This window comes from Marmota marmota, unplaced genomic scaffold (genome assembly GCF_001458135.2).
Source record: "Marmota marmota marmota unplaced genomic scaffold, marMar, whole genome shotgun sequence".
Classification (NCBI taxonomy): Eukaryota; Metazoa; Chordata; class Mammalia; order Rodentia; family Sciuridae; genus Marmota; species Marmota marmota.
In genome coordinates this window covers 13,954,804-13,971,908 of record NW_025999982.1, presented here as the reverse complement: position 1 = coordinate 13,971,908, position 17,105 = coordinate 13,954,804, and the positions used below count along the sequence as shown (strand labels likewise).

Sequence of the window (17,105 nt, the reverse complement as noted above, 5' to 3'; positions counted from 1 at the left end):
TGATGAAAAATTAGTATTTTATTCTAATACACACATGTGGATTTCATCATATGTACTGATTTGAAATGAGAATGTCAAGTCAAAGAAATGAGAATCAACCTCGGTTATTCATTCATTTATTGGTGTATTCATTTGACACTTAGTGAGTTCCCACAATGTACCAGCCAGGCACACTTCTGGGCCCTGGAGCTAGCTCGGTCAATGAGGATAACATGCCTCTGCCCCATGGGAGCTCACTCTGTATGGGAAAGATGGTCAGTTAAGCAAGTGATTTATAATTAAACATGATGAGTGTTGTCATTGGACACACTAGATACATTAGGAGCACACAGTAGGGTAACAGAACCATGTGGGGGGGGCAGAAAAATGACAAGGGTCACACATGAGGTTAGAGGTCTTGGTTCTCAGAGGCCCCTTCAAAGCAAGGCAGATAAAAACTGCTCCAAACCACACTGGTGGTGAAGGATGTTCTGAGCAGAGGAAGGGGCTCCTGCAGTCTGGCTGGCATCAGCAGATGGGTCACTGCCTTGGCCTTTGAAACATCATGATGGAGATGATGGTGATGGTCACGAAGATCACAGTAGCCATGCCACCAATCATCAGACCCAGGGCGCTGCCGTGCACCTGCATGGCCTGACATCGCTCCCCCGTGTAGAAGAAGGCATGTCCAGAGATGCACCTGGGAGAACAGGACACAAGGGGAGTGTGGCAACTACCTGGGCCTCAGGTGCCTCCTAGCATCAAGCACCACCCTAGACATGACAGCAGCAACCAGCCTAGAGCAGAACCACATGCCTGCCTCCATTCCAAGCACCTTATGCAAATCATTGAACTTAAACTCTCAAGGCAGTGGGAGAGGTAGAGATTGTTATCAGGCTCCTCTCACCATCCTCATTTAACCTCAGAAATGTTTGCTAACTTGCTCAACATTGCGTGGTTAGTATGTGTTTTACACAAGAAGCTTAATCCTGAGAGGTAGACCCCCAGGTCCAATAATCCTGGCCACCAAGAATTCAGGAGGAAGGTCTGGCACACTCAAGAACATGGGACCTGACACTGGCTCTGACCGTGAACTTCAGGGGAGATTCCCCAGATAGAGCCTGACTCACTGCACTGGTCAGAACTTCAAAACTTTCAGATGGTATCATTGTAAGGGTAGTGTCCTACTACTTATCTCTTAAGGTTGTCCGGAAGCCCACATGAAATTATGAGGGTACTGTACCTGCCAAGGTGGTCCATACACAGTTGGCACATAATAACCTTACCCTGTTATTTTGGGTGCAGGGTGTATAAAATGTTATTTGATATAAAGATCAACTATTCCAGAAGCAAGGCATCGAGGGTAGCATTTTGTCCCTTCCATCATGGCCGTTCCAGACTCTGTTTCAAACAGCATCTCTGCTGCAAAGGCTACTCAACAGAGCAGGATGAGGCAGTCAGAAGTCAAGACCCCCTTTTATTAATCCTGAAGTTATTTTACCTTTATAGGCTTCATCTCTAGCCTGACAATATACTTAAAAATCACTAATAGCAAATTTGTTCAACTGTTTTTCTAACCCAGTATCCTCCAAATACAGTTTAATTATATTCTCTCTGAATAGAATTAAAGCTCTTTGAAGAGCTTCATCCACAGATGAAGGTTTGTGGGAAATACTTTGACTGATGGGAGGTTGACACATGAGTGGAGTCACCTATCAGAACCTGGCATCCAAGGACCTATCAAGTAAAGAGGTGCAGAGTGCAGACCCATGGCCATGAAGCCCTCGAGAAGCAAGGTGGGCATTCTGCAGTAAAAGGAAACAGAGGGCCAGGTGTGGGGGTGCACTCCTGTAATCCCAGAGGCTTGGGAGGCAGAGGTAGGAGGATCATGAGTTCAAAAGCCAGCCTCAGCAACTTATTGAGGCCCTAAGCAACTCAGTGAGACTCTACCTCTAAATTAATTTTTTTTAAAGGGACTGGGGATGTGACTCAGTGGTTAAGCACTACTGGATTCAATCCCTGGTAGCCCCCCAAAAAAATACAGGAACCAGAGGGCTCCTTAGAAAAGTGATAGATTCTGCAGCTGGTGCAGGGAGAATAAAAGATGAAACTGGACCATCCTCTGGTACCAGAAAATAACACTGTGTTCGTGAAATTATGGGTGATGCTGAAAGCACACAGGAGCCATCCTGGAAGAGCTCCCAGAGAGCAAAGCTGGAGCCATATGAGCAACAAAATAAATAATGGAATTACTGAAATGTCACCCATGGAGTAAAATATTTATGATTCCTTAGTGTCATAAACAAGTGATTGCATTAATAAATGAATGGGGGAGAGGATGGTGATTCATGATAGAAAAATCCCAACTAGTGACTGTGGAGGAAGTAGACGAAACAGGAATCATTAGGAGACCACAGTGGTGACAGCCATGGGCAGGATCCCCCAAGGGGGTGCTGAAATTTGTGGGCAAGGATCTGAGGAAAAGCAGGGTGTCTGCATGATCTCAGAGCATCTCTCCCAACATGCATACTCGTTGCAGAGAGAAGATCCGCAACTGTCAAGCAGGAAAGCCAGGGGAACACCCCCTTGGCCAGGCAATGAAGGCTTACGTCACCAGTGACGACAAAGGGACATATCACTTCTGTCCTCTCTTGTCCAAAACAATCTCAAGCTAATCATGGGAAACCATGGGGTAAACCCAAATTAGGGAAAAATTTACAAAATATCCCACCAGCGCTCTTCAAAAGTCGCAAGGGAATGAAAGACAATTAAAGACTAAGGATTGTCCCAGACTAAGGAGACTTAGGAAACATAAAATTAAAAAAAAGAAAAGAAAAGAAAAAGAACCACATAACATGTGATTCTGAAGTGGATCCTGGAGTAGAAAAAGGACATTGTGGAAAAACCTGGGAAATATGAATAAAGTCCACTGCCTAGTTAATAATTTTATATCTATATTTATTTCTTGGCTTTGTTTGTCATCCATGGTTATGTAAGATGCCAAAATTAAGGAAAGTCTTTTGAAGGACATAGGGGAACTCTGTAGTATTTTTTCAGTGTACCCATAGTTTAAAATTATTTCAAAATGAAAATTTTAAAAAAGAAGAAACCAAGTGGAGATAGAACTCAGAGGAAATGTAGATGTTTCAAGGCAATCTGAATGACTCCTAAATCTGCTACCGCTCTGTCAAATGCAACTGAAGCTTCTGTCATTACACACGTCCTTTTATGAAATACTTCTTAGGTTTCTGACACAAATGAACATTATAAAAAGAACTATCAAATAGAGCAAATCGTGCAGACAGAACTTGATGCAGGTCCCAGCTCCAGCATTTATCATCTGAGCCATTTTAGACAAATCATTTAATCTTTCTGAGCTTCAACTTCCCAATGCACTGAAGGAGGATAAGAAGAGCCCTTGCGTCACAGGTCACAGGTGGCAGTGAGGATCAGTTTAGATCATGCAGGTATAATGCTTGGGAGAGCCTGTGGCACAGGGCAAGCAGTAAAAGCAAATCAGATATTCTCATTCCTGTTATTGAAAATATAATAATAGTACATCAGAACAGATAAACTACAGAAATAATAATAATAATAATAATAATAATAATAATAATAAATCTTCTCTATAGATAGAGAAGATTTAAGCTTGCTCTTGAGTCCACTGGAGCAGGTCAGGGAGTAGAAAGTTCTTAGGCTAAAACCCCTGGGTCATTTGTGAGAACTATGGTAGAGTTAGAGATTCCAGTAACACCCTGGATATTGTCAACAATGCACCACAGGTGAGTAAAGAATGACAATTAAGACACAAGGGACTTGGGGACTCCTCCGTCCTGGTGGTGAGTCCACTAAACCAGGGCCCACACTTCTGGAGTCAAGGAAAACCACTCTGGTTGTCCATCTCACACAGTCATCGCCCTAACCTGCAAACATCAAGTGACAGTGGGAGCAGGCCAGCTGATACCACTGCCTCCTGGCCACTGAGCCTACCTGCAGCTCGCCATGCCCTTCACATTCACACAGATTCCTTCATTTTGGCAAGGGTTTGGGTCACACGGATCTCTGAAGTACTGTGGCCAGTTGTGGTCCTCCAAGGGGCCTGTGTTCTCCACTGAACGCTTCCGTCGGCTGGGCTGCTCCTGGTCCCGGCTCTCAGGTAAGGTTTCCTCTAACATGGCCTTTTCTGAACCTTCTACTGGGGTTTGCTGCTCCTGGTTTTGGAGGATGAGGCCTTGAGAGATCGACCTTTTCTCTTTGGTTGGAACTTCCGTATGGTTCAGGTGGGTAAGATCTTCAGGAAATAGACAGGTGAGGAAGACCCAGAATTAATCAGTGACAATGATTAACAATCTACTATGGAGAAAGTTCTCTGGGTCACTCCTATCCCTTGTGAACATCACCCTAGGGACATGTAAAAGTGGCTTTGAATCCAGCTGATGTCTCATGAGGGCAACAATTTTTATTTTAAAGTGGTCTTTTCACATATTCATTTATTAAGCTTGTAAGAAGAAGCATAAGTAAATGGAAATCAGCCAACTGTCAGATTTGATAAATTAACAAAAAGATGAAATTTTGGGTTCTCCCAAGGACAGTTAAAAATGTAGTCTTTCACCACAAAGAAATGATAAATGTTTGAGCAGGCAACATACTTACCCTGGTCTGCTCATAGTACAATGTATTAAAACAGTACACAGTACCCCCACAAAGATGTACAATGTTATGTGTAAATTAAAAATATATTTAAAGATAAAAATAAGTGAAGACATGTGTCCTTGACCAATTGAGTAACCTGTGGCATCTTGCAAAACATCTTTTTAAAAAATTTTGGCCTCATCCTCAAAGAAGATCCCCTCACCTTCCATAGAAATGCTTCAAAATCAGTGTGAAAGCAGTGGAGCACACAGAGCAAGGATGATTGACAGAAGAAGAGCAGCACAAATACCTTCAAAGTCCACAAAAATGATGAGGTCATCGTTTTTAAGGAAACTCTTCCTTGTCAGCATTTGGTAGGAGATGGCCTTAGACCAGCCAAAGTCGATGCTTCTAAAACAATCACAGTCCTTATCATAGAATCCCACCAGGGAGGGTCTGTCCCAGATTATAGAGTCATTTATTGCTGCAAAATGATAAGTAATGTATTATCACATTGTCTTATGTATTTTACTTTACAATTTGTCTTTCATAAGCATATGGGACTTTATTCGTCAGGAAAAAAAAATATGTGGGAACGAATCAGGTTATTTACTCTTTCCAGAACAAAAATTCAGAATCAGGAGATGAGGGGGGCAGAAAACTATAGCTCTGAAAGGACAATTGTCCACCACTAAGCGACTTCCTGAATGAAGAGAGAGATGGCTACAGCTGCTTTGTTCTAAGGCTTACTACGGCCCTTCATTTGAAAAAAAAAAAATAGTTTTCCCATTCTTTTATTGATGTAGGTTTATTTCATGGATGTAATCACATTCAGTAATAATTTTGAAGTCAGTCCATTAGCTCAGCACAGAGCCTACGAATTCTGAATATTTGATAAATGATTAGCAATATATGCCTTCTCCATTAGAGAGCTCAATATGGCAGGAACCACATGACTCCTTGTAATCCAAGTACCTAGCACAGAGTTTGGAACATTGCAGGCCCTCAGTAGATGCCTGGTGAGTGAATTTAAGAAAGACAAGGAGGAGAATGTGACACTGAAAGTCTTAACATAAATATTCAATGTAACTATGTTGTTGATATGCCCAAGGGGGAAAAAACGTGAGAGAATGTTGTTCTTTCTTGTATAGACAAGAATCATGTTTGTTAGCCCTTCCAGACTGAGAGTCCCTATTTATACTCAAACCACCTACCTGAAGATGTATGGGACTCAGAGGTGGTTAACAACCGGTTTAAGGACATCCTTTTTGTGACATCCGTTTCCTGGTCGAGTATCGTTATTATGGCCTGTCTGTTAATCACCGGCCATTCCAGGATGGCGTCATTCTCCCCACTGCACAGGTGGAAAGTGATTCCCAAGTAGTCAGAGCTACTGGAGGTTATTCTTCCATGGGGGTATAAGGTCACCCCAAAACCGTATCCCTCTGAATTGTAGAATCGAGGGCTTTGAAGCTTGTCCCCTTTAACTGTGTTCTGAAGCACCTGGGAGATATTCCGCACTGTCCAAACCCCTGTGGGGCAGGGTGTTTCTGTCAGAGTGATGTCATCCAGGTAAATGCCCCCATTTGAGTTCTGAGGGTCACCCTTTGCACCCTGGAAGAGATAGCGAAATTTCTTTTCCTCTTTCAGTGTCACATGGCCAATTTTCCAATAATGGTCGGAATCTCCTGAGGACAGAAAAATAAGGTTCATGACAATGGTGGATGACGTGTAGTGAGTACTCACTACGAGTCTTGCACTGTGCCAGGCATGTGACATCTCATTCAATCTTCTAACAGCAACCCTATAAAATGGCACCATTACAGACTCATTAGCTTTCTAGTAAGGGAAAATAGCTTAAGAAAAGGACAACTATGATCTATTTTAAAATCATCATTAAATCTTAATCATGAGTTTGTTTTCCACTGTTATGGTTTAGAAACATGGTGTCCCCCAAAAGCTCATGTCTGAGACAAAGCACGAAGATTTGGAGGTGAATTGTTTGGGTTATGATAGCCTTAACCTAATCAGGGCATTAATCCATGATGGGGATTAACTCAGTGGTAACTGTAAGTAGATGGGGTGTGGCTGGAGGAGCTGGGTCCCTGGGGGTGTGACTTTGGGGTATATATTTTGCCCTTTTTGAGAGGAGCTCTCTCACTGCTTCTGCCTTGCAGTATCCTGAGCTGCTTACCTCTGCCATGATGTTCTGCCTCACGTAGAGCCCCAAGGAATGAAGTCGGCCCTCTATAGTCTGAGACCTCTGAAACCAGGAGTCCCCCAAATAAACTTTTCCTCCTCTAAATTGTTCTTGTCAGGTGTTTTGGTTGAAGCAATGATAAAGCTGTCTAAAACATCCACCACCATGTAATTTCACAGGTTCTGTATTTCTTCCTGGGTTTGTTGTTGTAACTGAACTCCATTCCCTCGTGTTAGCATTAAAATGTCCATATGTTAGGCTGTACCATATGAAACAGACATTTTCAAAGTCAAATAATGATAATTCCATAAGGCCCAACATTTGACTTGTTGGCAAAATCTGGAAGGCTATATTTTTTTTTCTCTTCTTCATAGTATCTTAGGGAGATCCAGATCATCCAAAGACAGTCACTTTTATCCAAATACCCACATTCTAGGGATGATTGGGTCTACTTGATATTTTTTTCCCTGAACTGAACCAGAAGTGGAAATGTTTAATTATGCGCTGAGCCTAAGAGGGTGAGGGGACTATTCCACAATGTGGGATCCTATGCCAAACAGCATAAGAACGCCGAAAGAAGCCTGAGGATACCAGGAAGAGGAAACTGCTAGGTCAGAGCAACTCAGAATTTCCAAAAGTAAGCCTTGACTTTGATATTTTGCCTAAGGTAGACCTTACCACTGGGTTAACAGACAAAAAAGAAAGAAAGGAAAAGCTACATAAGTAGAAATCTTGTTGAATAAAATGAGCTCAGATAGGTGCCAAGGAATTTAATCTGAAATGACATTGAGGAAAGGGCCTTTTAGTTATCTTTGTTCCTTTTCCTGTGTCTTCTGACCAAAAATCTCCTTATAGAGGTCTATTTCTTCCAAAGTTGAAGATTCCTCTTATCTCCTTTTTTCCTCAGGTCATCCTAAGAACAATTACAAGAGAAAGATCTACCAATGTTCTATTTCTGGAATGGAGCTTGTATGGTTAGGTGACATGGATATGTAGGAGAAAGGTGGACAAGGTGCACAGACCACATGGGTAACACAAATGGACCTAACTGCCATCTTCTGGGTCCAGCACTACAGCCAGGTGGAGGACATGTGGACTGGAAAGGTAATGGATGACAGAAAGCCCAGATTATGGACAGAGGCACAGGATTTGTACTATTTACCCAGCAGGGTTATAGATGCTGGGAATTCTGACAAGAGAATAAAAATTCCTTTCTTGTTAATGAGTAATTGCCTTGTTTTTTCATAATATATGTTGTTATAATGAGGTTGAAACATGGGACTGTGGTACTGAGAGAAAGTCCTGAGAGGCTATGCCATCTGGGGAGGGACTGTCATTGATAAAATCATTCAAGTTTTATCTAAGTGCTTCCACAGGACTCTCCTGAATCAGGGGATAAAGATGCTAGAATTGCTCAAGAGAAATTTCATCTTTGTTAGTTCAGAATTGTTATTTATTATTAGGGGCTGCCCTCAGTGTGTGTGTGTGTGTGTGTGTGTGTGTGTGTGTGTGCGCGTGTGTGTGCACTCACACATACTCATATTTTTATGCAAGCTTTTTGCATATAAGTTTGTATATTAGCTTTATGGATTATAGAACATATGCTATATACATAGGTATAAATATAGACACATTTTGTATGTAAGCATTTTGGTTAAAAAATATATATCACAAATATGAAAAGCTATTCAAAGACAATTGTAACTATCTTACATTGAAAACCCTATAAATACCAAGCAATATTCAACTAGCATTTTAGAAAAGTTTCATTAACAAGACAGTATCTGAACAGACTACTTTAAAAATCAATTTATATCATGCTTCTAGAGAACTTGTAAAGCATGGAATGGTTGCTTGATTGATTCTGTGCTTACAAGGGTCACATTTTCAGTTTTAGATGAAAGCGAGTGATATTAGTTCCCACTGATATAAATATTCTAGCTTATTTTTTATTAAATATTTAGACTTTGGTAATGTAACAAATTCTCAACTCTTAAAGGTCATCTAGTTAACATCTTTGCATTACACCTGCTATGATAAATTTCAGCCAGAAAAATGAACCCCTTAAAACCATTTTCTGTAAAATTCCTAGATGGGACACAGAAGGGCTTGATTAGAGGTGGTTTGGGCATCTATTCTTCTGAATGATCTCTAGGAGCCTTCCTTCCTCCAAGAGCAGCAGCCTTTTCCAAGGTATGCAAATAAGGTTTCCTTTCCCCAGTTCATCTTAATTGAGAAATTCTTTGTTGAATGGGAAAACAAAACAGGAAAGCTTGTCTCTGTTTCTGGTATGAACATATTAACTGCCACAACAAAAGAATGAAAGTATGTAGATTTAGAAGCCTGGGTCTGGATTTATAGCCAGATGATCCTACTGCCCACCTTAGCAGTTTAAGGTTTTCATGCTGACCCACTTACAGAAATACACAAAGTAACACTTTGTGTTATTTTAGAACATGCAGATGATTATAGTAAAATTCACAGACATGGCTTATGTTCCCACCAACTTTACAAGCAGATTTCAAGTTACTTCCATATATTAAATAATGATATTGTTTGTTTTTCCAGAACAGGTGCAAAAACACTTATGGTCAATAATTGAACTACTCTCTGTCCAGCAACATCAAATCCTGCATCCCATTTACCTTCCCATCTCTACCTTCCGATCTTCCATTTTCTTTCTTGTGGTCCTGGCTTCCCCCAAAGCACTAGTGAAAACTGAAGGTACATATGCCTTTTAAATAGCATAGTTAAACAATTCTGTGGTAACCACATTCATCTAGTGAAACTTGCCAGGCAACATGGTAAGCTCTTGGGAGGAGGAAGTAGAGGAAGAGGGGGAAGGGGAGAAAGGAGGGAGAGGTTAGAAGGGTTGAGAAGGTAAGGGAAGAGGAAGGAAGAGGAGTGAAGTCCCAGGTTTTAAGCCAAGTGTTCCTTGTGGGGATGCCTCCAAGTACCTTTAAAGGTCTTCATCTTGACCAACTTGCGCACATTGCCAGTGCTGTCGTCCCTTCTGACCCAGACCACCAGTCTATCCAAAGGGCTTCCTGTCATTTTATAATAAAACTGCAGGCACTGATGATTCCTCTTGGGGTAAAGAATCCGAGACTCCAGCAGGGCTGCCTCTTCTGCTTCCCCTGAGCTGGTGTTGAAGTGCATGAAGAAGCCTGCACCTGTGGAGAGAGCAGCCCAGCACTCCATCTCTGGCTTCCCACACACAGGTGCCTCACCCAGGCAAAGTGAGACAGGAAACAAAAAGGCTAGAACTCTTCTGAGGAAAACAAAAAGAAGGTCATTTGTCAGTATTCAGTATTCTCCATATTCAGTAGACACAGTCACTGGCTAAAGCCACAGTTCTTGGCATAGGTGTGTGTGTGTGTGTGTGTGTGTGTGTGTGTGTGTGTGTCAGGGATTGAACCCAGAGGTGCTTAACCACTGAGCTACATTCCCAGTCCTTTTTATTTTTTACTTTGTGACAAGGTCTTGCTAAGTTGCTGTGGGCCTCACTAAGTTGCTGCGACTGGCCTCAATCTTCCCAAGTCATTGGGATTACAGGTATGTGCCACCACAGCAAACTTTAAAGCCACAGTTATGCACTGTCTCTTTCTCTTTTTTATTTTATTGGTGCATTACAGTTATGCAAAATAATGGGATTCATTGTGATATAGTCATACATGCACAGAGTATAATTTGGTCTATCTCATTCCCCCTTTTCCTGCCCTTCCCACCCACACCTTCCACCCCCATTCCTTTGCTCTCCTGACTCTCTTCTATTTTTATGACATTCCTTTTCTTTCCTTTTTTTCTCTTTTGATTACCTTTGTTCCAAAGGGTGTTAAGTGTATAACTCTGACTTAAAGAAACACAAGCTTCAACCAAAGTTTGATGGGATGCGTTCTCTATAAGACCTGTTCTATTTTTCTCATTGACATCATTGTTTAAACTAGAGATTCATTTTAAGTTAGCCTCTTGGTTGTACAAGGAACTGTAGGTTTAGGATTTGAATTTTAAGTATTCAAGATGAGAAGGGTTCAAATTCCCCTGCTTCTTGCTTAATAACTGGGTATATTATCAGGTGTAAAAGCAACTTTACTGTCCAATAGAACAGTGCATCCAAGATATCATAAGGACTACATGAGGATTTCACCTGTAGTTAAATGAAAGCGTTGGAAGAACAGTGGAAAAGAAGGTGAAAAGATTCATATTAGTGCCCAAGCTGGAGTTTGCCTAACTCAGATGCCTCAAAACTCTTTCTCCTAAAAATAAACAGGTAAACAACTGTTGTTTGGGAAAAAAAATAGCACAATTTTCAAAGTCCAGCACAATGAAAACTTCTTGCATATAAAGAGGTATTTTAAACTATATTTCTGCACTCAACTGCTTATCACAGGGCTCCAATCAAAACATTTCACAAAATAAAAATCAAGTGACTATATAGCATAGTCCTGAGTCCTATGGCCATGCTCCCTGCCTCATCCTGCCTCACACATACAGCATGTACTTTTTGTGTTGGCAGCAAGCATTGATGGCTTAAATAAGCTCTCCAAAAGGCTTAAAAATAACTTCATGGGGGCTGAGGATATGACTGCATGGTGCACTGCTTGCCTAGTATGTGCAAGGCCGTGAGTTCTATCCCAGGACCACAAAAACAAACAAAACAAAACCCCAACTTAATGACTTTAATATTACATCCAAGAAAACTGGATTTTCTGGTATGTTCTTTTCAATACTTGAACTTTGGTCTGAGACCTCTGCATCATAAAATACTGAATGCTCGAGTTAAAGAAAAGTAGTGCTCACAGAGCTAATAAGTTTTTCAGGTGGTCCTTGATCAGGAATTCCTGCCCCTATGGACTAAAGAGTATAAAGTGAGAGTCAATAACTCAAACCTGGGGTTCAGGAGGTCTAAATGTGTGCCCAACTCTGCCACTAACCAGGTGTTCTTTCTTTTGTCTACATTGCAAATAGGAGGTGGGTTCTATCTTAAGGAATCCTTTGAAGTCAATGCATCTAGTAAAAGTGCTCTTTAGCAGTGGAACTGAGTCCCTTAAATGCTACCCAAGAGGAAGCATTATGGATGGTAAAGTTACCCTGATAAGATTTTTCCTTGTATTTCTTCTGGGGTGTGGTCCTTTCCTTTCCTACTTGGGTAGTAGAACATTCTTCCAGCAGAATGTGGAAGATGAATGATCTTCTCAAATGAAGATCATGGCTCTGTCTAGATGTGTATTAGCCTAGCAGTGAGCCCTACAGCGGGGGGGTGGAAGAGTCTACCACAGCAACTTGGAGAGAACATCAGACTTGGATCATCACCCTTTGGATACTTGGGATGATAGGTGTGAAAAGCTTGTGTGGGAAAGAAACTTTCACCCTCTTCCAAGGCCAGAGAGGAAGAATGACAGTGGCTCTGACTTCAGACATAATCCCAGGTGGCCTAGCATCTGGGACACAAGCTGGGTCCCTTCTGAAAGAAATCTAACCAGCTCTCAGACAGGAGGGACTCAGTGAATCCACAACAGCCAGAAGACCTATAGAATGGTGCATCTAGGTCCAGTCTTTGAAAAATTAATTATAATCTATAACCCCACCTGCTTCCAGGGGTTGAGATGATTTCATGATAGGCACATAATAAGAAGGTACAAAAACAGAAATGTAAACAGTAAATGAAAAAATTAAGAGTGAAGCTGCTGGTCTGTAGCTGGGTACTCCATATGGATTATCTTTTTTCACCCTCTGTGAAGTATTAATAGCTTGATGTTCAGAGTTGTACAAATTCAAAGACTTTTTCAAAAATAAAATAAAATCACACACAATAGCAATTTCTTGTGGTCACAATTAGTAAGTGGTAGAACCAGATTTCAAACCCAGGTCTGTCTGACTGTATGGTTGTTTTGCTACAAGAACTATATATAGGAACCACCTGAAACTGTGCTATGCAATATGGTGACCACGAAACACAGGTGGCTACTGAAAGCTTGAATTGTGGATGGTCCAAACTGAGGTGTTCTGTAATGGTAAAATACATGCCATATTTCAGACACTTCATATTAAAAAAAAAAGCAAAGCATCACAATCATTTTCATATGGGTTACCTGTTTAAATGCTAATATTTTGGATACACCTGCTTAAATAAAATATTAAAATGAATTTCACCTGTTTCCTTTTACATTTTATGTGACTATTAGAAAATTTAACATCATGTATGTTGGCTAATGTTATATTTTTATTGGAGTACTCGGCTATGGAGACATTACCCTTATTTACAAGGTCATATCTTATCAATCTTATGTCCATATCAGTTTCATTATTGTTAAAATACATCTTTCTTTTGCATGTTCAGAGCATGAATTTTTAAAAATTTTTATTGATTATTTATTTACTCATTTATCTTGTCAGTACTGGGGACTAAATCCAAGGCTTTGTGCATGATAGGCAAGCACTCTGTCCCTGAGCTATGAGCAACAACCCCAACCTATCTGGACTCTTTTTATTGAGTTAGTAATTAAGATATGAGAAATGTTCTTTTTTAGATTCTCAGGTTTGATAACAAACATTCTAATTAAGGCAAAACATGCTGGCTGCCATTACCTAATTGAACCATCTCAATCACCAGGTTTCCACTTTCACTGACCTGTGCATTGTCCCACCAAGGTGTGATCCACTTGTCCATCCTGAGTGCCATCCTCATGGACCCAGTCAGCATCATCTCGGGTGCCCTGAATCATCCCACAGATGTTTGTCATCTCAAAAGTGCAGTGGTCCAAAAAGGTATGAGTTGTGGCTGCAGATGACATTTTTGTCATCTGGTTAAAAACGTAAAGCATCTTCATTCCAAATAACTAATGTCTTAAACCACTAAAACTTCACTGTTCAAATACAACCAGATCCGAACCTTCTATTTTCTTGACTTTTTCTCATGGAAATCCCATCATTGTCATTTAGATCTTAGAACTTGTCAACATAGACCCAAACCTATCTATCTTGCAGAGCCCAAGTGAAAAGACCTGTAATCATTCTCTGCTATGTAAATGCCAACTATGAACTCCTTCAGCTCAAGAACAAGATACTCATAACCCTGGGCTTTGCACTTGGTAGGTATTTTATACACATTTTTTAAAAAACAGAATTAAAGACCACGCCTGTGAAGACTAGTGGGGTCATCTTAGAAAACACCCATCCCAAAGGATTACTTTAAAAATAGCATTGGTAAAGAATCTTGCAGGATACAAAATACTTTCAAGCCCATTGTCTCTCTTGACCTTTACATAACTAAACACCCTTCAAAAGGAAGCTAACGAAGTTAGATGATAACAACTCTTTACATTTGTCCAATACTTTAATTTTACAAAACACAAATACTGATTTTCTTAAATCAATGAACTTAATTTTCTATGAGGTAGGTAGATGTTATAAACTTTTCTAGTCAAGAGATAAAGCACCTAAGATTATATAGTTTATCCCTGTTCCCTAACCAGAACCTTCCAGAAAAGTAAAGCAAACTAAGGCCAAGGGAACGTCTGTGAAAACTAGCGATCCTAGTCCTCAGACCCAGCGATACTCACTGCAGTTGTACATTCGGTTCAGTCTCTCTAAATCAATGGTACTGAAATCCAGGCGCTGCCCAATGATGGAGTTAAACTCGGGGATCTTGGTCGTAATGGTAGGAATACTGTCATTCTTATTAAATGAGAAAGGTCCATAATGCATTATAGACTCGTAATCATAGGGTGTGTTGAGGTCTGTGATGAAGTTGTCATCGTAGATATTAAAGTTGTGCTGGTGACCTGTGAGGGAGAGAATCCACAGGTCCTGACCAGTCATGATATTTCCTCCAACCTTTTCTATTTGACTAGATATTCGTAAACCCCCAAAAGGGAAATAATCTTTGATTTCAATTTATATTCATATTTTAAAATTAATATGATGTGTAAATTAATACATTTATTATTAATACAAATCAATTAATATATAACATTAAAAAGTTATGTAATAATATGAATGAAATTATTGGAACAACCACAGAATACTCATGCTAAAATATATATAAATACTTACAAATTTACTAAATATATGTATATATTTAATGCAAAGTTGCATTATACATGTTGGGGGAGGCATCAGGATGAGGCATCTCTTCAGAAAGAGAAAGAAAAACAGATAATCTGAGGCAAGTATTCCAAAAGGCAGGAGAGAAAAAGAGTTTTTGAATTCAGGAAAATGTTCACATTGATTATGTTCAAGACACATCTTCCTGGTAGCCAAGTACGTCAGCCACCAAGTCTGCGCATTGCTGTATCTGGCCAGCTCTTCATTGGTTAGGAAAAAGAAATCTGTGGGGCCAGAAGAAAAGGCAAGCAGCTGGTAAGAAAGGGGTTTCTTGTCAATTAAGATCTACTCCCTTGGGTCCAGAAATAGCTTTAAGGAGAGAAAAATAAAATAGGAAGAATTTTTTTCCTACAAAAATTGGAAAGACAAATATTTTTCTGAGAGTAACATGAGGGAGATACGGAACTAAAAGTGAAAAGCTGAATACTGGTGAGACGTTCTTCAATTGATTAGTCATCAAAAATTTACTCCTCTAGCTGCAGTCATGCGAAAGGTTCACATATTTTTAATTTCCATTTGGGGGAATGATAGGAAAACCAAATGAGAATGCTCATAACTCTTCTCACCGTAACTTTGTATCCTTGTGTTCTTCTCCTTCTATAGCTCCTCATCCAATTGTTCTGAGCAATTATAGAAGGAAACACCCTTCGAAGATCACCCAGAGGAACATGTGGCCTGGAGAAACCAGGTGCAAACAGATGGTGCTCCAGCAGGTGCTGGAGGGACCTTCCAAATGCTTTTGCTGAAGCCCATGGACCTCTTTGAGCAAGACCTCATTTTAACAGCAAAATTGGAATACTGATATTTCATTCCCCCAACCTGCAGGGATTTGGTGAGAAATTATTTGAGAGGAATCAAAGTATTTGCAAAGGTGGCACGGTACTGAAAGAAATAAATGGCTCAGTTGGGTAAGTGGGAAAGTAACTCTTTCTAGAGCTCTTGGTGCTAGGAGGTATATGAGGTGATAGGATTGTAAAGAGCATCAGGTGGTGGTGAGGATCACGACTTCAGTCTGAGATCTCATATTGACTCTGGTTGGCACTTGCTGGATGGTTTCTTTAACTTCCCATAAAATCATCAAATGAGAATAGATTATCTTATTTTTATTATTCAAAAATTCTTATCAGAATGCTTTATTAACAAATGGTTTTAATAATTATTTAAAATTTATTCAACACATTTTTGTTGTGCCTCCAACCTGTTGGGAACTGTGCTAGAAAGTCAGCAGCCCCTGACGGTGCACAGGGCATAGGTTGACCCTCAGGAAACTCACAAATAAAAGCCTTGAAGACAGAGGGATTCTGTAAACCAGAGGTCAGCAAACGATTTCTATAAAGAGTCATGCAGGAAATATTTTGGGCTTTGCAAACCATATTTTCTCTGTCTCTCCTACTCACCTCTGCCACTAAGTCACAAAAGCAGCCATCAACAATCTGTAAACCAATGGGTGTTTCATAAAGTGTTTTCATAAAGCTTTATTTATAAAAGCAAGTGGCCCATGGGCTACAGTTTACCAAACCCTACTGGACTTTAGAAATTGAGTTTTTTCCTTAGCAGAAGGGAACCAACAATTCTTACTCAAAAATGGGATTGACTTGGGGACAGAAACTGCATTGCCAGGAAAGTGTCCTCTTAAATAATAAGATTGCAGCACCAGCGATGACATGCAATAAAGGTCATAAATTACCATGAGAAATAATATTGCCTTCATTTATAATCTTGTGGAATTTGATATCTCATTTGAGACAAGCTCACCAGTGATTGTAGGCAATTTAGATATATGGAATTGTACCCGATGAAAACATAGATAAGAGATAAGCAAATAAATGTTGAGCAGCCCATATATAAGCAGAGCTAAGCAAATCTGCAAATTACACTAGCAAATGTGTTGGCTCACCCTGATTAAGGGGACCTCATTTGATTCTAAAACTATCTTAAAAACATTAAACAGTGTCTTCTTCAAGACTTACACACAGGGATGTTTTCTGACTTCTCATGGAATTTTCAGCAAAGCCAAGTACATGTACAAGACGGTAAGAAATGCAGGACTACAGGCAAACACAGACAAAGTCTAAAAGTACCCTGATACTCACAATCAAGATTTACTCCTTGGCCCTTGCCTTCATTCCTCTTTCCCTTCTACATACCAGGAACACCCAGTTATAATACAATTACCACTGGGAGTTGA

General features: G+C 40.2%; 1 protein-coding gene across 2 annotated transcripts in view; it reads right to left on the bottom strand.

Annotated features, from left to right (window-relative positions):
- Mep1a (meprin A subunit alpha) overlaps positions 1–17,105 on the bottom strand; it is a 45,127-nt gene continuing 28,022 nt past the window's right edge. Inside the window, exons 8-14 of one of the 2 annotated variants that reach the window (XM_015487829.2) lie at positions 14,374–14,595; positions 13,443–13,592; positions 9,769–9,984; positions 5,826–6,299; positions 4,922–5,095; positions 3,970–4,270; positions 1–679 (exon numbers count right to left, since the gene is read on the bottom strand). In XM_015487829.2, coding sequence (XP_015343315.1) covers positions 520–679; positions 3,970–4,270; positions 4,922–5,095; positions 5,826–6,299; positions 9,769–9,984; positions 13,443–13,592; positions 14,374–14,595 — 1,697 coding nt within the window. In that variant the 3' untranslated portion in view covers positions 1–519. Of the gene's footprint in view, positions 680–2,799; positions 3,466–3,969; positions 4,271–4,921; positions 5,096–5,825; positions 6,300–9,768; positions 9,985–13,442; positions 13,593–14,373; positions 14,596–17,105 lie in introns of those variants that run through there. The other variant, XM_015487830.2, reaches the window with a different exon arrangement.